This window comes from Dromiciops gliroides, chromosome 6, assembly GCF_019393635.1.
Source record: "Dromiciops gliroides isolate mDroGli1 chromosome 6, mDroGli1.pri, whole genome shotgun sequence".
NCBI lineage: Eukaryota > Metazoa > Chordata > Mammalia > Microbiotheria > Microbiotheriidae > Dromiciops > Dromiciops gliroides.
Genome location: NC_057866.1, coordinates 132366837 through 132390491, shown reverse-complemented (window position 1 = coordinate 132390491; position 23655 = coordinate 132366837). Strand labels below are relative to the sequence as shown.

Sequence of the window (23655 nt, the reverse complement as noted above, 5' to 3'; positions counted from 1 at the left end):
ATACTTCACCAACCATTTATACTGTCAGTAACTTTTCTACAAAAAGTACACAGTTGAAAAAGAGCTGAAAAATATCAGCCTGTGGCTATGGAAAGTATTGATTCCTCTGTGATAAGCCAATTAGCCTATAGGTGGATCAACTCCATAACCTTGACCTCATTAATGGACTAATCAACAGCTATAACTAACCCATGTTATATGTGTAAAACAGGATTAGACTCTATTTACTGTTAAGAATTTTTGTTGCCTTCTTTACTTGCTTTACTCTGGGACCTCAAGAAATGTCAAAGGACTTTTCTCATTATTTAGGACTTCTTCCTGTTTCCCAAAGAAATCTGTGCAGACTTTAATTATGCTTCATTTTTATTAACTCTCACTACAGAACATTGATGGGGAAAGTGAAGTATAGAGAGGTCAAGTCATAGAATCTATGAGCTGAAAGGGACCTCCGAGACTAACTGGAAAAATAATTCCTTCTACAAAATACTCAATGAGGTAACACCCAACATTTGTCGGAAGATTCCCAGCAAATGTCTTACCTCTACAAGTAGTCCACTAGATTTTTAGATGATTGTTAGGAAGTATAGACCTTACATCAAACATGTAAGTTTGTATTAACCCATTGCACCTTGTTCTACCCTCTGGGACCAAGCAGAGCAATTCAATTTCTCTTCAATATTTAAGCTCTTCAAATATTTACAGAAAACTCTCAAATGTAGCTCCTCTCTCCCTTTGCATGCCAATTCTTTTCCCCAAGCTAAACATATCTACTTCCTTCAATTAATCATCAAAGGCCATAACCTCGGTTTCTTCTTCCTGGTTTTCTTCCTCTGAATGCTTGTCAATGCACCTCCTAAAATTTAGTACCCAGAACATGTTATTCCAGTTGCAGTAAGGTGTCATAGTAGAAAAAGTAGTATTCTTGAAGTCAAGAAAATCTAAGGTCAAATACTGCTTCAGTTAGTTACAAATTATATTATTCAGGGAAAGCCACTTGACCTGTCTCAGCCTGTTCCTCATCTATAAAATATAGTAAGCATACCTACTATACAGAGTTGTTGAGAAAATCAAATGAAATAATATATGTAAAGTACTTTGGAAACCTTAAAACATTATATAAATGTTAGCTATCATATTCTTCTTCTTCTTCATCATCATCATCATCATCATCCAGAATTTACCAGCAGAGTTTATAGCAGGACTATTATCTCCATTTTTAAGAAGCACAAACCTTTTTTTTGCCTACTACATGATGCTGATGACTCAAATTGAGCTTGTTGTCAAACTTGACATCCCAGAGGTTTTTAAGAAAAACACTGTTCTCATCATGTATCCCTATATTGTATATTTTTTGAAATTGATAAAATGGCAGGTCCATTTTAGAATACAAGAGTAAGACTTTCTCTTATTTCTTCTCTCTCTCTTTCTCTCTCTCTCTCTCTCTCTGTCTCTCTCTCTCTCTCACTCACTCACTCACTCTCACTCTCGCTCTAGCTCTAACTCTCTCTGGCTTTCCCTCTTTTCTCCTTCTCCCCCTTCCTCCCTCCCTTCTCTTCCTCTCTCCCTCCTCTCTCTGCTCTGACCTTATGATTTCATAAACCTGGGGAAATCCATGTGAGGGAATTCCTTTGACTGTTCTGCAGCTTATAATCTTTGACAATTATCCAGACCACACTAAGTTTAAGCAACTTGCCAAGGGCCGCCCAGCCTCTATGTGTCAGAAAGAAAAATAAAACTGTTTACCAGCTCTCTTAACAATTTCACCATGTTGCCTCTAATAAGGCTTGCCATTTAATCCTTTTAAATTTGTATAGAAAGAATTATATAAAAGGAAGAGAAGATGAATTGATCACAAAACAAGACAAAATGGGCAGATGGCTAGCATAAACTATCCTCACAACACAGGAAGAAAACAAATAAGGTCTCATGTACACTGTATGGCCCTACCCCATAAGGAACTTTTTGGAAAACCTGGGTAATGATCCTACAGGATAGGCAGGCTTGGATAGGCTGTTACTTGTATCAGCAATCACAGATTCATCTAGTTTGAGTAGATTTTATCTGATTAGACTCAGCCCAATCTTCTAACATCAATTCTTTTTCTCTATCTTGATTTTGTTATACAGTGTTAGATATTACTTCATCATTGTGTCATTTGCAAATTTGAAAAGTGTTCCATTTATGTTTTTATCTAAATCACTTATAGAAAGTATAGAGAATAAAACCAAGCTGAGATTCATCTGCTATATAATTTCTTTCAAACTGATATCAAATGAATGACTAGCCTTAGGGATTAGTCACTCAAACGTTTTTGAATCCTCCCACTACTCAACATCTCCATCTTTTCCACACAAATAGCACAAAAGATTTTGTCAAATGCTTTGCTTCATATATAGTAAACTATATCTATAACATTCTCCTGATGTCAGCCCAGTAACTCTTTCAAACAAGGGAATTAAGTTAGTCTAGCAAAAACTGTTCCTGAGGAAGTCATGTTCGGCTTTTTTGTTTTGTTTTGTTTTTGTTATTTTGCAATTATTACTTCATTTTCTAGATATCCATTAACAATTCTCAGGCTTGGTATTGTTCATCAGGTACAATGGGCCACTCAGTGTCAGAGGATTTAAACACACCATCCTTTTAAAAAAAAGCATTCCATAAAACCTCAGGTGCTATTTTCAAGAAGATTTAAAAGTAGTGGAAAGGATAAAAATATATAAATGTTGCCAGCAAAAAAAGTTAAAAAGCAGGCAGCAAGGAAGTTCCCTGGGTTCTTGGGAAATACCAACACCTTTCTCAAGTCTCAAAAGCTACTTTATACTCCATCTGCCCAAAAGACTTATAGCTGAGTCTAGGGTTAATCTGTTTAGGAGCAAAGTAAACTTCAATTGTCCCAGATCTGCATTGCATTTTATTTTCTGGCAAGAATGTTAGTCATTATTTTGGAAGTATATATGTGATAGAGGGGAGGTGATAACACATTCCCCCGTTATACCAATGTCCTGGCCCACAAACCCTATTCCTTTTAATAATATATTCTATTTTTAATCATATGTTCTAGACTTGTGCCAACATTCCAAATGAAGCTTATTTTGCTTATAATTTCCAGAATTCATTTTGTTTACCAATACCAGCACTCTCTTCCTCTTCAGTCACCTGGTGCTTTTAAAATTGGGCTGCTCTTGCCCTTCTCTGGTGCCATGATCCCTCATCCATTTTCTACAACTGTTAAATTATCAAAAACTGTGGTTAAGTGACCCACTGGTTCTTTCAGTAGCCTAGGATGTAGTCTATTGGAATCCAGTGAATTAACTTCACCAAGGTCAACTAGACATACTACTAATATTTCCCTAGTTATGTTGAGTATCAACTCACTCTTAGTTATTTGTGTTACATTCTTTACAGTGCAAGGTTTGTTCCCCTTGAAAGAGAAAACATAATTAAAATTAGGCCTGAACACATCTACTGTCTCTGACGTGCATTTTCATTTAGCCATCTACCCTTGGCTGGGAGACTGTGGAAAAAAGTACTATATCTGTATTGATAGAACCTGTGTTCAAATCCTGCATCAATCACTCACTTGTATGACCTTGGACAAGTTATTTAATTTCTTTGATCCTAAATGTTGGTAACTATAAAATGATGGAACTGGATGAAGATAACCTCTAATGGTCCTTTTAGCTCTAAATATATGAATCTATGATCCTCTTTGACACTCTTTCCCCTAATATACTTTTCAAAAACAAATAAGAGTATAAAGCCCAAATCAAATGCATTTCTCTAGCTCTCTTAGTGGGCACATAGCATAAGAAAAATGTTAGGAATAAATCTGATCTAATTAATAATTAAATATAGATAAAAGCCTTTTGATTCAATATTGTTCTTGGTCTATTCATTTGAGAGTGATGACATAATGTTCAGAATTGAGAACATGATCCTCCACCTTTTGTGTCCTCTAATAAAATTGTGAACCAAATCTTTTAAGTTGGATAACAATGAGAACAAAACAGACAAATAGAAAAAGTGTTCACAAGAAGCTTGCCAGTGAACTATCTGAGGAGGGTTCTAGAAAAAAGCCCTTAAGGTTAATTTTATATTATGAATCTTGAGATTAAAACATTATTTTATAATAGCCAATTCCTAAGAATAACATGGTCATCTTTACATGGAAGTAGATGAGTGGATTGCTAGAACTGGCTTTTACTAGCTCAGTTGACTATTCAAATTTTAACACGAGTATTTATATCTCAGAAAACACTACAAATCAGGTCTTTATTTATTGTGTTGTTGATTGTCTAAACTTAAGAAAGTAGTCAACAAAATGTTAATAATGCAGATTAAACTTGAATGTGTTATACATATTTCACTCTAGCTCCCAACCCAGAGATGGTTGTTAAATATTGAACAGCATACCAAAGAAGGCTCTTAATGGTTATTAATCTCATTTATATTACCTCCAGGGCAAAAACTTACTTTGAAGAAAATTCATTAGTAAATAAAGCCCATATGCTTTTGAAACAAAAGGGGCATTAGGTTACATAAAAACACATAGACATAGACACAGATACAGACAAAAAAGAAGAAACATAAAACCCCAACACTCTGGAGAGGAAAAAAGGAAGAGGGTAAAATAATATATATTAAAGGGTTAATTTTCAGAAAGATCCTGAGAGTTTGAGCAACATAATTCTCATCAGCTTTCCACTTTAGTTAGCAGAACACAACTTTAGATGATCTGCATCAGCTAGTAAATTTTCTAAGGCAGAATTACCTACTCTGACTACTATGATGCATACTTTGCATAGCAATTAGAATGATGGAGTATCTTAGCAAGGGGTGTTAGAGAGCAATCCTTGTAGGCTCTCATCCAAAAGATTTCCTCTGAGGGAAGGCGGTAGAAGAAAAGGTTTAGTTTGATAGGCAAAGGAAAGGCATGTGAAGAATTCAGTTTTAGGTTCTGGCTCACAATAGTCTTAGCCTCTTTGGGAATGTCTAGCTTTGCTCTTAATTTTTAAAGCAGACTAACAGTTGACTTGGAAATGCTATGTCTTCTTATGCATGATATTTGGATATGCTGCTTATTATTGCATACTCCATGGCTGAAGGTAAAAATATGAGAACTAGTCTTTATACCATGCCTACATTAAATGCAAAAGATATACCTAGCACAATATACTGCCACTATCTACCAAAGGAATCAATCAGAGTGTTTGCTTGATAGTGGTATTCCTGGAGAGTTAAATAAATATCACAGAACATTTCCCCAACTATGGATACTTATGAACCTGTGATGGGGATTTTCATTTTACCCATCACTGAAAAGGTTCTTGCTTTCTCGGTACTGAATAAAAGAGAAATCCCTGAGATGTTTCATAAGCTGCAAAATCCCCTGCAGTGCTACTATATAAACTGAGGGACAACTTTTCAGAAAAGGTGAGAAACTCTTTGTGTTTGCACCATCTCCTTATGTGACTCCCTATCTGAAACGGCAATTGTGCTACTGTCAAAAGACTTGCAATAAAATCTAACCTAGTTCCTAAAAAGCCAAAGGGGGAGAAAGTATGAGATATACAACTAGCTCCCAACTCCCTTGGGTGTGTGTGTGCAACTGAGTCATACATAAAGAAAGCTTTTGAGCTAGAAAGGGTCTTAGAAATCCCATTGTCTTAAAAATGATAAGGCCAAGAGAGATTATTTGCCAGAGATCACACAATGACAGAGTTGGAACTGGAACCCAGACAGTTTGCTGGCTTTTAACATCTGTTCATTTATACATGTATACACACACACACACACACACACACACACACACACACACACACACACACACACACAGAGTTTTCCCTCTCCTTTCCTCCCTCCTTCATTCTTTCAGGTACCTGGATAGATCCATTGTTTCATTTACTAGAGCACAAAACAAACTCCCCCTCTGTGTCCTAGGTCCTAGTAGATCAAACTTTAGGAGTTTCTATGCCTAAGCTTTTGTTGAGGAGTTTCTACTGTTATTTGATCCTCAGACAACAGACACAATCTTTTCTGAATGCTACCCTAATGCTAATGCCTTCCTGGTTTGCAAAGATTTGCCAGTACTTACTCTCCATTAGTGATGACATCAAGAATCCAGGGTCATCTTCACATTACATAAAAATTTCAGATTAAGAAACTTCACACCATACATACACACACACACACACACACACACACATACATCCCATAATTCAAATAGAACAGATGTGATGGATGAATTCTAGGTTTTGTTTTTGTTTTTAAATGAGCATCTGCTGCTTTAACATCGGCAGAGAGTGATGGCAACCGGAGGAAAAAAAGTAGACAAAGAGATCTAATTATCCTTCAAATACAAAGTTTCTAAAATGTATTTAAAGTTCTTTATTTTAAATATCCATTGAAAAGTTTTCCTCTTCAAGTGCCACAGGTCAATATATGCATTTGTATCTTAGCATAAAAGCAAGCTCACCCTCCTCTCCCCCCCAAAAGCAACATTTTAATAGCTATAATTACAGAAATAATTATATATGCATTCTTTTAAAAATATACATGCAAACTCCAAAGAAGTTCCAAATATCCTTTATTTTTTTAAAAATTGAATGTATTTGTTTAATCCACAAATAGAAGGGTAACTGGAGTCTGGCACATGAGCAGATCTTTCCTACCATTTTCATCATGTAGATGCCATCTAAGGTACTGTGCCCATGTGCCAGACCCCCATTCTACCAGCAATTTGAAGAAACTGGAAAAGTTGTTTTTATTCTGGACTGAATATGGCATATGGTACAACTTAAAATAATAAAAGATAAATGTAAAGATCCCTCTGAAATGTTGTTATTGGTGTCATCATAAGAACTTTTCTCTCTATTTTCTAAGATCGTGATGAGTTTTTGTTTTTGTTTTTACCCATTCAGGAGTAATACTAGTCATCTTGCAATACCAGATAATATGTCTTAAGGACTGAAGCAGAAGAATACCAGAAGCAAGAAACATTCGTTTTAGTGGGGGAAATTGGCTCTGGATGTTTATTGTAGAATAAGGATAGTTAGCATTTGATCCAATATAGAATGCCAGCAGTACTAGGTATAGTCAATGGATATGGTTATTCTGAAAGGCCAAGGACATGGCTTCAGAATCTGGGCCAGGCATGTAAACTTGTAAAATGAGTAAAGTGTATCTGCAGCAGCCCTTGTTCCCCTTTTTCTTTGTGCTCTGTCCCAACAGCAGACTTACAGTAGCTTCATGCTTTCCCCTGTTGCCCAGGGGCCCAACACTGCAGTGTCATATTACAGTTATTCTGTACGTCAGACCTTTTCCAAATCCCTCCCTCATTAAAATGCATCTGTGCATCCATTCCTTCTGTTCTACTCTCAGATGAAACTTAATCTGATCATGCACTCTAGCTACAATAATAATGAGGTACAATGAGTTAATAGGTACGAAAAGTATTCATGGTAATGCCTTATATGGAATATATATGGAGGAAACACATGTTGATCACATCGTTGGAGTAAGACACCACATGGAATGAAAGGATATTTTATATATATGTATTTATACATATATACATATTTATATACACATACATACACATATACATATACATGTATATTCACACATATACATAAAGGTTAATATTTCTTTTGCTTTTTTACTATGTTGATCCCTTCTTTTAATTGAGAAAAGATTAAATTTGCATTTTATAGGAATAATGAAATAATAGTCTTATTGTTTTTTATGATTGTGTAATTAGATTTTGACTATATGTACACACATATTCATCGTGTAATATCACTATTTTAATGACATTGGCACGGTAGTTTGAGATAATATTGACAAGAAAGAATGACAATTTATGTTAGGAATAATTCTAGTGTTGTAGCAGTTGAGCATTTGCTTTTAAAATATTAATTGAATAAATCTGAAATATTTTTGAAAGAGATGATGAATATGAGAAAGTTGATGGTGACAATAAAGATGATAATTTAAACAAGGGCTTTCCAGAGATAAAACTTTAACTTATCGGAGGTTCCCTAATGGTGGACAATCCAAACACTATGGTAGGTTATAATGACAGAGATCTGTGGGCAAACAGGGCCCAAATCATGGCACTGTCCTAAAATACAAACAGTCTGGGGAAACACTATCAGCAGCAACTGAATAACTGAGGGTTATGGTTGCTTATCCATCTGTCATCTAATATACAAGTTCTTCTATGTTCCTTTGTCCGGAAGTGGAGCCAAACTGTGGCCCTTGCCTCTATCCTACATATCAGTCTTATGGTCACTGAAAAGGCTAGATTTCAATCCATATAAACCCATATTTATTGAGTCAATATGCAAGGGGAAGTTGCAGGTTTCTCAAAAGAGGTTAATCAAAGTATGGTTGCTATAAATAGTGAGCTTGAGGGCATTGATGGAATGGGCAGTTGGCTGCTTTTTCTTGTGTCAAGGGCAATGGTTTCCATACTTGTGTTGGCTTGCCCATTGCCCCAGCATTTATTGTGTTTTCATTTATATTCAATTCAGGAATTTTTTAAATGACTACTTTGTGTACCCACTGTGCTGGGATCTTGGGGAAGAAATCGATTAAATAAGACACTGGTGGTGCTTGAATCATTTATTAAAAGTTTACATAAACAATTTCCACAATACTCAAACTGTTTACAAAGTACATCCCCCAAAATACCGTTTCGAATTTGGTAGTACAAGAATTCTTATCATTTTATAGATAGGAAAACTGAGGCTAATCCAACTTAACAAAAACTATTATTTGTTTACTTGAGAAAGTAATGTACAGAGGCAAAAGGAAAAGTATTCCCTGCTCTCAAGAAACATTCCACTAGGGGAAAAGGGACAAGCGGTTACAAGAAATGGACATAATTTGTTGTGACTGATAACACCATTCATCAGAAGGATCAGCAAAGGCGTTCACAGTGTTAGCACACAAGGTAAAGCTTAATTGAAGATAGGGATTTTAGAAGGAAAATGTGAGAAGAGAATACATTCCAGGCATGGATAATAATCTATACAATGGCAATGAGTTGGGAAGAAGTCACTAGCAACTAGTAAGTGATGGAACCTGTATTTGGTTTTGTTTGTTTGTTTGTTTTTTGTAGGCAATGGGGGTTAAGTGACTTGCCCAGGGTCACATAGCTAGTAAGGCCAGATTCGAACTCAGGTACTCCTGAATTCAGGGCCAGTGCTTTAACCGCTGTGCCATCTAGCTGCCCCTTTTTTTGTTTGTTTGTTTTGTTTTGGGTTTTTTTTTTTGAGCCTGTATTTGAATCCAAATTATTTTTATCAAAGTCCAAGACACTTTCTATTTATATCAAACCTAAATAGATTAGGCTTCAATCATTATGGGATATTTGTTGAGTTTCCACGATAGCTCATATTATCTTGGGAAATCCATTGCATGTTTTTGAGTCTCAGTTTACTCATCTTTTAAACAAATGAGGGGCGGCTAGGTGGCACAGTGGATAGAGCACCGGCCCTGGAGTCAGGAGTACCTGAGTTCGAATCCGGCCTCAGACACTTAACACTTACTAGCTGTGTGACCCTGGGCAAGTCACTTAACCCCAATTGCCTCACAAAAAAAAAATGATATTTCAAATGCCTTGCAATTAATGGTATGGTATCAAAGAAAGAGGACCTATGGTTTTGCTACCCTCTGTAAAGTGAGATGCCATTAAGCTGTCTAGGTTTATACAGTAAATGTCAATGATTTTTTAAAAACTGACAAAGGATGGCGTTCCACTGATAAAAAAGTATAAAAAGTAGTTCTGGCAGCAGTCATGATGATCTAAAGATGGACCAACTTTTAAGAAATAGTGTCATAGGTTGTCTAATTTAAATCACTGACATTTTAGTTCTCTGCATTATGTGTTGCCACTTTGGAAGTTCTCCTATAGAATTTACCCTAGCCTGAAATTAACATATTAAGTTACAGCTTTCATAGTTTCTCTATTAATCATGTTATTTTAATTTAATGAATAGTTATGTCACATAAAAACCTGCCTGTACTGGAGTCAAATAGAAATTATAAAAAGGATAGATTTAATAATATTTTAAAAAGCAAGAGAATAGCTTAATAAAGTGTTTTTCAATCAATATTTTTGGGGCACCCGCTGACCTGTCTTTTTATCCTCCAGGCATTTGGCACTGTCATACAAACAGTATAGACATATCTCCAGATCTAACCCAATGAGTCCTGGAACTTGCTATCTGTCCTGCTGCTAAACTTTCTTTTATGTTTTCTTTCTGAAATTTGAGTGTGAACTCCTTGAGACAAAGGAAGTTTCCCTATGTCTATTTTGTATCTCTGGCAATTCTGATTTAAGTACATGGGGCAGCTAAGTGGTGCAGTGGATAGTGTACTAGCCCTGAAGTTGGGAGGACCTGAGTTCAAATATCACCTCAGATGCTTACTACCTGTGTAACCCTGGATAAGTCACGTAACCCCAATTGCCTTAAATATCTGGGGCCATTTCCAATCATCCTAACGTATATCTTGTCACTGGCCCCAAATGGTTCCAGAAGACAGAGGCTGGTGACTTTGCACAGCCTTCCCTCACTTAAATCCAATTCACTGCAAGTCACGACATCACCTCCCCATGCCATGGTCCTCTTCAAGAAAGAAGGACAAACAAAAACAACAACATCTCTAGCATTTAGCAAGGTACTTGGCATGCAACAAGTATTTAATAAATACTTTCTTTTTCATTTATTTAATCACTGTTGTAGTAGAACTTCTTTTCTTTTTTAAAAAAAAGCAAAAAACATTTCCCATCCTTTTACAGTTTATGGTCTAGACAGGAAGAAAAGGAAAACAGGAAATAATTAAGTGATTAGATAATGAAATGCTGTGTAGCATGTGACAAGAGTCTTACACATATTGAATTCGAGCTATCTATGGGAACATCCTAATGTAGATAACTAGCAAGCAGGTGGAGATGCAGAGCTGAAGCATTAAGAGAGTAATAAGGGCTAGATTGTGGAGTCATTTCCATAGATATGACAGTTGAACTTATTGAAACTGATAAAACCATCAGGAGAGAAATATATAAAAAAAGAATAGCATAGAGCCTTTGAGTATACCTACCCACAGGGAGTAGAACATGAAGAATGATTTGCAAAGGATTCAAAAGAATTCAAAAAGGAATTTATTAACTTTTTCTCTAAATCCAACTCTCTTTTTAATACTTATTTCTGTTGAGCGTACCACTATTCTTTTAGTCACTTGGGTATATAACCTCAACTTTTTTACTCTCACAAATTATCCCTTTATTCAATCAGTTGCCAAGTTTTGACAATACTCCTCCTCAATATTTCTTATACTTATCTTCTTGCCTCAATTAATACTCTATGGGCTCTCTATTGATCTTCATCACTTGTTTACTAATTAAGCTAGTGGCAGCTAGGTGGTGGAGTAGATAAAGCACTGGCCCTGGATTCAGGAGAACCTAAGTTCATATCTCACCTAAGACACTGACTAGCTCTGTGACTCTGGGAAAGTCATTTATCCCCAGTTGCCTTAAACCTCCAGGGCCATCTCCAGTCATCCTGATTTATATCTTGCCACTGAATCCAGATAACTCTGGAGAGGAGAGTAAGGTTGGTGATCTTGCACAGCCCTCCCTCATTTAAATACAATCCAGTTCAAGTCATGACATCACCCTCATGGTGCTCTTCCAGAATGAAGGACAAACAATAACAACAACGAATTAAGCTATCAGCTTCCAATCTAAGCCTTATCCCTTCCATCAATTCCCCAGCTGCCAAAGTGATATTCCTAAAGCAGAGAACTCACCATGTCATTGTCCTTCTCAAGAATCTTTAGTCACTCCTTACTGGCTCAATATTAAATATACACACCCCTCTGTTTGGCACTGAAAGTCATTAACAGATTGGGTCCATGCTGATTACATACTGCTCCTTCTGAAACTGTTTTGCATTTGTTTTGTAGATAGCCTGAATTAACTGATCTATAAACATGTTTTACTGTATCCTCTCAGTTGAAGGAAAACTCCTTAAAGAAGAGAGGGACCAATGTCTAAATTGTAGTAGGCTCTTAATAAATATTTGTTGTTAATTGAAGGGATGATCAAATAGGTAGAAAGAGTAGTATCCCAAAACCCTTGAAAGAGAGAATCTCCAGCATGGGAATATATCCCAAAGGAGGAGATGGAATGAGAAAAAGTCATTTAATTTTGCAGCACATATATATTTGCTGTGACCTGGAAGAAAACAATTTCAATAACTTGGTATTGACAGAAGCCAGATTACAAAGAGTTGAGGAATGACTGATTTGGAGAGGAAAAAAAAAGTTGAGGCAGTGAGTATAGATAGCTTTATCTAAAAGTTGGCTTTGAAAATATATAACAATATCTTGAGCAGATTGGAAGGGTCAAATGATGTTTTTGTTTCTTTTAATTTATTTTGTTTTCTTTTACAAAGGTGAGGCTGATCTCAGTATGTTTAAAAGCAATAGGAAAGGGGCAGCTAGGTGGCACAGTGGAAAGAGCATGGGCCCTGGAGTCAGGAGTACCTGAGTTCAAATCTGGCCTCAGACACTTACCACTTACTAGCTGTGTGACCCTGGGCAAGTCACTTAACCCCAATTGCCTCACCAAAAAAAAAAAATTATTATGGAAGGTCATCTGCTGAGGTGAAAGGAGTTGTAGAGTTAGATTGAGCTTAGAAAAGAATGTTTAGAAGAGCTTCTGAGGAACTCAAAAAAAGAATCAATGAGGGAAGAATAGCATCCAGGTGATGTTACATAAAATAAATCTGTAGTGGACTCAGTCTCCAAGGTTATATGACCTCCTGCAGTGGTGTTCAACAGCATTGTGAATAAACAGAAAAGGAAGAGTTGAAATCTGGAAAGAAATGAGTCATGAAATAGCAATACAGCAAGGAATTCAAGAGTAAGGCATAGAGTAAAAAGGCAATGGTTAAATGAAAGGGTCAAGCTCTGGAGGGGAGCCAAATAAAACTGGAACAGAAATACTGACCTGGAAAATTCAAGATGTGGAAAATATGGAAGGAGTGGAAGAATGATCTGAAATATTTCAGAATTATGGGTTACAGAATTGGGATGCTTTTAGGTAATGATAAAATCAAGAGAATGGTACTCCCAGTGTGATGAAGATGGAGTAAGGTAAAGATCATTGGAAGTATTGAAGTTGGTGAACTGGGAAACATGAATATTTGGCATGATAAAGTTGCACAGGTACATGGAATAAAAACAAACCATGAAAGGTAGGAATTTGTTAATCATTCTAATTCATCCAGTAAAATAGGCACAATTTTTTTAAAAGATAGAAAGGGAGATTTTTTTGAGGGAAGTTAAAATATAACAGCAAAGGCATTCTGCTGCTGAGAGTTATTGATAATCAATCTAGCTATAAAGGTTATGTGGGTGGAAAACTCAGCCTTACTTCCTCAAATTACCTTTTGTTCTTGCTCAAATTCAATTATATACTAAGCCAGAGAGGATTTGGGGAACAGCAAAACCTTTTTAAAAAAGAGGACCATGATCTCTTCCCAGAATAAAGAGTCAAAAAGAAAAGACTTCATCTTCTCTCAGGCACACACTGCTTGGCTTCTGTTACTTGAATATGGTAGCTGTGACTAAAGGCCTGTCCCATTCCTATATCCCGGCAAAGTTTTCTAGCCAATGTACTACTGGGTCAAAGATGGCTGGCACGTGGCTCTGAAGAGATAAAGTCCAGAAGCTAGTAGCAAAGAGTAAACACAATTAGAGACTACACGTCCTATAGTCATCATGAGAACAGACAGCAGCAGTAGGGTGACACTAACATATTCCCTTGAAACTGGATGAGGTGAAGTCTCATTCAGTAGAACTTGGTCTGATGTCTTCTATCAACATAAGACGTTGCACTTCTATGAGCCCTGGGCAGACATGGTCCCAACCTGTATGATTCTTGATGCACATGTTGTGGCTATAATATATGTGATTATTCTTGCTGATCGTCTACATATTTATGGGCAAACATGACTGACATTTATGGGAGGAATGTATTCATGCTACTTTTCTAACTATGTTAGTCAGTAAATACTTTTGCTTTTGACTAAATGTACTCTTTGACTGACCAAAGAGAAAATACATACTTTAGAAGGGATTTAGGAGCTCGGGTGTTATATGGATGAAGACCCATAGATTATCTTAACTCTGGGGCTTCTCTGACCCTTTAAGTGCTATACTTAGAAGTGTATACATTTTCACCGGGATAAGGACAGAGACTGATTTAATTGGAATAGAGAATTCCTAGGGGAAGGATTTCTTTCTGTCAATATAGGCAATTACTTTCTTAGCCACTTAGTCTTAAAAGGTTGCCCAGAGTATCAAAAAGTTTAAGTGATTTGCCCACAGCCACAAAACACATATCCTTTAGAGGCAAGAATGAGCCTATGTCTTCCTGGTTTTACTAACTATCCACTATGCATGCTGCTTCACCAATCATGTACATGCCACCAAGTAGATATACTTTTTCACTGTTTTGATTATCTACATGTCTTTTGTTTGCAGCTGGTGGCACAGTAGATAAAGTGTTGGACCTGGAGACAGCAAGACTTGAGTTCATATCTGTCCCTAGACACTTACTAACTGTATAACCCTGGGGCAATCAATTCACCTCTGCCTCAGTTTTCTCAAGTGTAAAATTAGGGTAATAATAGCACCTACCTCGAAGGATAATTCTGAGGATCAAATGAAATAATATTTATAAAAAAGAGGTCCTTAGCACAGTGCCTGTCACATATTATATGTTACTTTCCATATCAATGATAACTTAAAGAAAAGTAATAAGCCAGAGAAATGTCAGAGTAGTGGAGAGAACACAGGATTTCAAGTTGGAGGTGGCTCTAACATTTCTTATTCTTTGTGACACAGAGCAAATGACTTTACCTCTTCATTCTAATATTTCTAATCTGCAAAACAAAACAAAAAAACTAAAGAAATTGAAGTATATGATATCTAAAGTTCCTTCCAGCTCGATTATGATTTGAGGCCACTCTCAATATTTCATGGGTATTTGGGGGCATTTTTGTTAGTATTTATGTTGTGATTTATGATAACTGTCTTGATTTCATTAGATTTAAAAATGTTCATACCCAAATATAATCTGTTTTTAAAGATTAAAAGAATGAAATAGCAGCGATTCCTGGTAATATATTTTATTAAAAAATCTTTTACTTGTTGCTTCAAAAGTTAAGCATATTTTAGAACTATGCTGTCTTAAACTCTATTAAGCATGCTCATTTTCTCAGTCTTTCCCAGACAGATTAAAAAGTAGGTTTGATTAAGGTGGTTCTTGCCTTCCTAAAGGTTTACAGGACCCAAGTAACATTTCTTCTTCAATAAGGTCAACAGTGTTCAATTTGGATATGCAGTGATGCAGCACCATTTTTCTACCATTCTCTTATGAATGACCAGTTTCATCAGAAAATTCTTCACTGTAGCCCTCAAAAAGACAGCACCATCTCACTGTAACCCCTATAGTACACTTGAAGAATCAATGAATCAACAAGCATTTATTAAGCACTTATTATGTGTAGGCTAAGCCCTGGGGAGACAAAGAAGGATCAAAACAGTTTTTGTCTTTAGAGAGGTTATCAGGGAGGCATAAAAGATTATAATATGCAGACTTGCTGTCTGTGAACAGATCAAACATGCCTGCAATCGTTCCAGAGAGTCCATTATAGTTTTATTTTTTCTAACAGGCCTTGGAGCAAGAGTTTATATTTGAAGTCATTGAGTAACTCAGCAAGCAAATTAAAATAATTCCACTGACAATCAAAAAATAATGCCAAAGGACTAGCATATATAATTTTGTAGCTACTTAAAAAGAAAAGTACTCATCCTAAGTACCAACCTATTTGCAATACTGATGGCACTTGTACATTTCTCCTGACTCCCCCTGACACACACATGCATGCACTCACACATGCACACATATGCACAGAGGAAAAAATGAACAACAATAACAACAACAAAAAAGAAACCCAGAAGGAAAAAAAATGAAGTTATGCTGAAATGCTTAACTTAGAACACTGAGAATAAATATCATTCTGGATTCACATTCCTCATTAGCTATGGAAACCACTGCTGAGCAACCATTACAGTATCTAGCCACAATGGAATGGCTACAATTATTACAGGACTAAGCCCAGAGAACCTTGTCACAGTTTCAATTAAGTTAAATATGTAGGAGACAAGAGGCAAAAAAGAGGAAGAAAAGAATACAGAAGGAAACAATATCAAATAACATATTAAAAAATAACTTAAAATTTCCCTTTACTCAATAGCATTAATATTGGCCTTCAGTTGTCAGAATAATAAAAAACAAGGCAGACCTGAGTTGTAGAATTAACCCAGAAAAGTCATTTCTGCCTAATAAACATTTTCGTTTTATCACCAAGAATCTGGTCCATCATAATTTCTATTTTTTATATTGATTTAAAGTCATTAAACCTATCTGCAGAATTGATCTTATTACTCAGCTAATAATCAAATATTCGATAATTATGAATCATAAAAGACAAAACAGAGTAAAGATCAGGGAGTCTGAATTAGAATTAGTAAGACTAAAAGGGGAGAAATATGATTCTAATATTCTTTTTTGTACATTTTGTTGTAAGGAATATAAAAACAATTAAGTTCTTGACTAGAGCTGCTACATGTAAAAAATTAAAAGTGTAGATAAATTGAGTTTTAACTGCATTATACACATTGGCTAAACTTTAATTAATCAAGTAGAATTTACTTTCTGTCAGGGGTCAGAAACTATGACATATAGTAAGTGAATGTTTTGAGTGTGAGTGGATCAGTACTCTAGAACCAAGTACCCTATATTTGCCAAGGTCAGTTAAGAAATAAGAATGAAGCAAAATAAGCTATAAAAATAATAATTTCAATTACAAGAATTTAAGATGTTCTTTGTTAACACAAGTATAAATAGTATAACAAATCTATAACATGGTGATAAGGGAATATTTTTGAACTCCTTAAATATATAGAAGTACAAATCAACTAATTTAACATACTAGGTAAAACAGCAAATGCAATATTCAAATTATATATATGCATGTTTTTCCAAGGTGTAGAAGAATTCATCTAAATGATCAAAGATTTAGATATTCCTATATTTTCCCTCTCAGAAAATAAACTTTGTATTTTTGAGGATTGGTAGGGAAAAAAAAGTAAAATGTATTCTCTTCTTTTTCAACAGCCTTTTATGCAAAATCACTAGCTATTCTGTATTGTCAGTGAATTGCTGGTATACATGATAATTTTTTTTAATCCCCCAAGAGAAGAATTTTAAGTACCATACCTTTGAGACATAATCTTATAGGCATCTGGTAGATAACACCGGATATTCTCCATCTGAGCAGGATCAGAGTCACAGATTTTATCATCAGTCCTACCATAGTTGGCACTTTCAATCATGATAACATCTGTTCCAGGACATCGAAGTTCTATTGGGTAGCTTTCACAGGATAGTTCCCTTCGGACCACAGCCATTGGAATTGGGGCACGACTGAAAGCTAGAGAAAGAAGAGGGGAAGTCATTTTATTAACTAAAAGGACAAAGAGACAGCTTTCCTTTCCCTCAAAGCAACAGAAAAAACATACATGAGAAGTTTAAAGTAAAGTCTTAACCTTATGGGAAAGTAGCATCTTAATATGAACTCTACTTTCATTGAGTCCAAATACATTTATATTAAAATGTAGTCTATTTGGGGGCAGCTAGGTGGCTCAGTGGATAAAGAACCAGCCCTGGATTCGGGAGGACCTGAGTTCAAATCTGACCTCAGACATATGACACTTACTAACTGTGTGATGCTGGGCAAGTCACTTAACCCTCATTGCCCTGCCCCACTCCCCCAAAAATGTAGTCTATTTATTAAGCTTGAAGGATTGTTGTGTTTGTTTTATCAATTTAATCGCTGTCTGTGTATATGGGTTGTCTTTGTTTCATTAGTCAGGGCCATATTTCGACTGCTGTGACTTACCTCATGGTTTTCGGTGCCTCCTATTTATGCATTTCTACCACTATATGACCCTAAAGTGATGGATTAAGCCACTGTTGTTGTTGTCATCATTGTTTTTCAATTATTCCCACCACCCACCTCCTTTATTACTAATCAAGTGTTTCTAGAAACAACTAGAAGTCACAAACTATACTGACTGGGTACACTACAAATTTATTTTTATATATTCTCAATAAGGTCTTCACTAAAGCAAGGAAATCTTTTTTAAAAATCTTTTCTCTAATGAATTCTCTGTCTCATTCTCCTTAGCAATTATGTACAATTTCTCTCCTCAAGCTTCCCACAACTCCTACTATCTCACTATTTTATCTGAGGACTTTGCCTCTTACTTTACTGAAAATATCGAGACCATTCACCATCGGCTTCCTTTTCATCTTTTCATCTCTTGATATCATCTTCCACTCTACTATTCTTCTATAATGATAGCTAACATTTTTATAATACTTTAAGTTTTACAAAGTCTTTAATAATGTATGAGATAGGCTTCTTATCAGTACTAATATGCCTACTTGCATCCTTGATCCCATCACATCCTGTGTTCACCAACAGATTTCTATCTCAAACATCTCCCTTTTTTAACCTTTGATCTCATCCTTCTAATGATTCTTCCCTTTTTCCTTCAAATATTCTCATGTCTCATTCATTTTTCAACAATCTTTATTAAACCCACCATCCTCTCAAGCTATTATTTTATATACTACCTTTCATCTACCTACAAAGGTGTATACATACACCAGACTAGTTAGACCAACTAACACTAAAGGTAAGGGTGAGGGAGGAGGCAAAAGAAATACAAATTTGCATGATATTTTATAATATATAAAATCATATTTATACATGTTTTTGTTGGTTCTATGATATTATTAAAGGTTTTGTTTGTTTGTTTTGGGGGGATATTATTAAAGGTTAGTTAGGTAGTCCCACCAGTATTGCAATCTGTTGTCTTTGCATCCCCAGTCCATTCCTTGTGATTCCTGCCCATGCCATCTCATAAATCTCCCATAAGAAGTCTATCCAACATGCTTTAGGACTTCCAAAGCAACGCTTAAAGCTGCATAGACATTCATCTGGATAAAGCAAAACTGCTATCTTCACTCTCAAGACACAAACTGCTCATGTTTTTATTCCACCAGTCATGCATTTCTCTGAAGATGATGATGATGCCTATAATATGCCAGACAAAACACTCTACAAATGTTATCTCATTTGATAAAAACAATAATCATGGAAAGTAGATGCTATTATTATCTTGATTTGATGGACAATTTTGCTGTGAAAACAGAAGCTTCTTGCTCAACATCACACTGCTAAAAGTTTCTGAGGCTAACTTTGAATTCAATTGCTTCTGACTGCAGGCCCAGCATTCTATGCACTGAGTCACCCAGCTGCCTCCAATGGCATCCTTCTACCACTTTTCTTGTCAGCAAAATGTTGCCTCCAGTTCACATCTGCTCTTTGGATGACAGTCTATTTCAATTCTTTAAAGTTTATGGTAGTCCAGGACTTGAAGTCATACAGTTTTACCCAAATAATATTGGAATTAAAAATGATCCTTTGTCTTAGGCAAAAGTTTGAGATTTTTAAAAGAATGGTTCAATTTCACAAAGGAAATCCAGCCCACTTTCCCTTTGTTTAATTCTCGGACCTCACCCCATTGTATATTGATGCTGTCTATTCAAAGTGTACTGATGGATCATCTCAATGGGAAGTCCCTTGAAATGCACATCATAGATAAGAACAGTAGTCATTATTATATCTTATTGGTTTTTCCCATATGGAGAGTTACGATGAACTCTTCTGAGTGAGTATGTATTAATTTAGGAGGTGTTGAAATGTTGCAGGACTTTATGCAATCAGTGCATGCTATCCATAAATAGCCATTATCTGGAGGACCTCATCATGAATAAGGAATCTTGCATCCATTTAGATTCTCCTGCATATTCTCCATGACTATGGCAAACACAATTAATAAACATGTATTTCTCAATCTTATGCTTTATTCAAGATTAATCCAACCAAGTTATTGTTGTTGTATTTTTGAGGAAATAAAGTATAATTGTGAACTATGTAAGAGGGGAATTTTGTTGTAAAAGATACTTTCAATTAGTATTTTGTTTTACTGAATCAAATGCTCTTTAAAAGTACAGGGGGATCTTGTATTCTTTATACCTTTCCCTCAATTGTATGACAAAAAATTTGGATAGAAATGGTTTTTTTCTTTAAAAATATTTATTGAATTCTATAGTTCTTACTTCCTACTAAGCCTTAACTTAGTGGGAATGTTTCAGAACAATGGTACAGACAGTAACAGATTTCAGAAGTATTCAAACAAAAATCTAGACAGTATGAACAAAACACAGGACCCATCATGCCCAAGGCAGATGTAGTTAGGTCTTATCCCCATTACTGTAGTAAATGAATTTTTCCATAAGTTAGAAGTATTACTAAAACATGAACAACTCAATACTCAAGCACTCCACATAAATCCAGGTCTTTTCTCATTGAGGAATGGGGCACTCTAACACTGCTGTTATACTTTCCAGTTCCTTAAGAACAATATCTCACATGCCCTGTCACCACTTGATGACATCTAGCCTTTTTGTTTCAGATAACTATCATAGGGGTCTTAATCAGGGATGATGATGCCAGAATGACTTTATCCAAGTATTTGAAAAGTATCGTTTTCATTTTATTGTTGTTTGTCATGGTAGCTTATGTAAACTTAAGTTTCTCAAGTCTGAAGCTCTGATTTTTAATCCTTTGTATGAACTATGATAATTTGTAGTGTTATATGTATATATAACTTTGATAATATTAATGTTACATGTATTTATATTTATAAAAATAAATGGACAGTGAAATGACACCATGGATAAAATGCTGAACCTGGAGTCAGAAAGACTTGTCATCCTGAGTTCAAATCTGGTCTCTGACACTTACTAGCATGCAACCTTGGGCAAGTCAATTAATCCCATTTGCCTCAGTTCCTTATGTGTAAAGTGGAGAATGGCAAACCACTACAGTATCTCTTCAAAGAAAACCCCAGGGGTGCCTAGGTGGTGCAGTGGATAAAGCACCGGCTCTGGATTCAGGAGTTCCTGAGTTCAAATCCGGCCTCAGACACTTGACACTTACTAGCTGTGTGACCTTGGGCAAGTCACTTAAGCCCCATTGCTCTGCAAAAAACCAAAACAAAACAAAACAAAAAAAAGAAAACCCCAAATAGGATTGCAAATATTGGACACAACTGAAAAATGGCTAAACAACAAATGATAGCAAAAATAAGCATTATGTAATAAGTGTCAATTTTAAAATTGCCAAAAAAAATTGAAGAAATGCCACTTTGGATTGTGATCCATACTTATATTATTTCTGCAATATGATATATCTTATCTGGATTCTGGAATACTATCCATGTGGTCAATCTGGTAAACACTTGCCTGATTTTTTATTTTACTTTTTTATTTTTATTTTTTGATTTAGAATTTTATTTTCCAGATTACATGTAAATATAAATTTTGACATCAAACTTTTTAAAACTTTGTGTTTCAAATTCTCTTCTGCCTTCTCTCCCTCCCCCAAGAACTCAAGCAATTCAATATAAGCTACATATGCGCAGTCATGCAAAACATTTCCACATTAGCCAGGTTGTGAAAGAAGCCAGAAAAAAACAAAACTTTAGATATAGGAACTAAAAACAACAACAAAATATGCTTTCAATCTGTATTCAGACACCATCAGTTCTCTCTCTGTATATGGACTGCATTTTTCCTAGGACCTTCAGAGTTGTCTTGGATCATTGCATTGCTGAAAATAACCAAGTCCTTCACAGCAGATCATCTTACAGTATTGTTGTTATTTTGTATACAGTACACTTTACATTTTATCAGCTCATGTAGGACTTTCTGGTTTTTTCTGATAACATCCTGTTTATCTTTTTTTTTTTTTTATAGTAAACTACATTTACATAGTACTTTAACACAACAACAGTACCTGACAAATCATTTTCTTCATAATAGCCCAGCAAAGTAAGTACCATATTTTTTATCATGATCAATCAAGTCTCATCATCATAAATCTATCCTAATTATCATCAATCAATCCCTTTTCCTCTAATCATCAATCTATTAGTCTATCATCATCTTCTTCATCATCATCTTACAATACTTTCTCTCTGCTTCACAATTTTTTTTCACAGTTACAATTGTTAACTGTTTCCCTCCATGCTATTCCTTTCCCCATGATATTTACTCCATTTTCTATCTTTTCTACCCTATCCCTCATCAAAAGGGATTTGCTTCTGACTGCCCACTCCCCCAATCTGCCTTCCTTTCTTTCACCCCTCCCTCCATTTTCCCTTTCCCTCCTCCTTTCTTGCAGGGTTAGATAGCTCATTCATTCTGCCCAGTTGAGTATGTATTTTATTGCCTCCTTGAGCCAAATCTGATGAGATTAAGTCTTTGAGCCAATTCTGATGAGTGTAAGGCTCACTCACTGCCCCACTCCTCCCCCTTCTTTCCTGCCACTCCATAAGCCCTTTCCTGTTTCTTTCATGTGGGATTTCATACCAGTCTACTTCTGCCCTTCCTCTTCCCCCAGTGCAATCCTCTCACCCCTCAATTTTACCCTAAAGATGTCATCATGGGGCAGCTAGGTGATGCAGTGGACAAAGCACCCACTCTGGACCCAGGAAGACCCGAGCCCAAATCCAGCCTCAGACACAAGACACTCACCCACTGTGTGATCCCAAGGCATGTCACCCAACTTTGACCATCCCACCAAAAACAAACAAATAAATAAGTGCTTTGCAGATATCACTTCATAATCAATTCCCACCTGTGTGCTCTGTCAAAATTTATTTCTATCATCTGCCCTAATACTGAGAGTTAGACATATCATCTTGCCATGAAGGAATGTAAACAGTTTAACTTTTTAATGTTCCTCTTTTTCTTTTCCCTGTTTACCTTTTTATGCTTCTCTAGGGTATACAAGACCCAAGGTAAATTTGCTATTCAGTTCAGGTCTTTTCATCATGAATACCTGAAAGTCCTCCTTTTCATTGAAGTCCCCTTCCCCACCCCACCCCCCCTGAAAGATTATACTCAGTTTTGTTGGATAGGTGATTCTTGTTTGTAATGCCAATTCCTTTTCCCTCTGGAATATCATATTCCATGCCCTCTGATCCTTTAATTTAAAAGCTGCTAGATCTTGTGTTATCCTGACTATAGCTCCACAGTACTTGAATTGTTTCTTTCTGGCTGCTTGCATTACTTTCTCCTTGACCTGAGAGCTCTGAAATTTTGCTAAAATATTCCTGGGAGTTTTCCTTTTGATATCTCTTCTAGGAGATGATTGGTGGCTTCTTTCAATTTCTATTTTACTTCTGCTTCTAGAATATCAGGGCAATCTTCCCTGACAATTTCCTGGAAGATGATGCGCTAAACTCTTTCCATGATCATGGTTTTCAGGTAGACCAATAATCTCTCCTGGATCTATTTTCCAGGTCAGTTGTTTTTCCAAGGAGATATTTCACAATGCTCTCTATTTTTTTAAATTTGGATTTGCTTTATTG

The 23655-nt window shown here is 35.9% G+C and overlaps 1 protein-coding gene across 16 annotated transcripts in view; it reads right to left on the bottom strand.

Moving 5' to 3' along the window:
* ADGRL3 (adhesion G protein-coupled receptor L3) overlaps positions 1–23655 on the bottom strand; it is a 971834-nt gene that overhangs the window by 504099 nt on the left and 444080 nt on the right. For all 16 annotated transcript variants that reach the window (XM_043972867.1, XM_043972872.1, XM_043972873.1 and 13 more), the window contains exon 4: positions 17363–17576. In XM_043972867.1, the coding sequence (XP_043828802.1) occupies positions 17363–17576 (214 nt within the window). The remainder of the gene's footprint in view (positions 1–17362; positions 17577–23655) is intronic.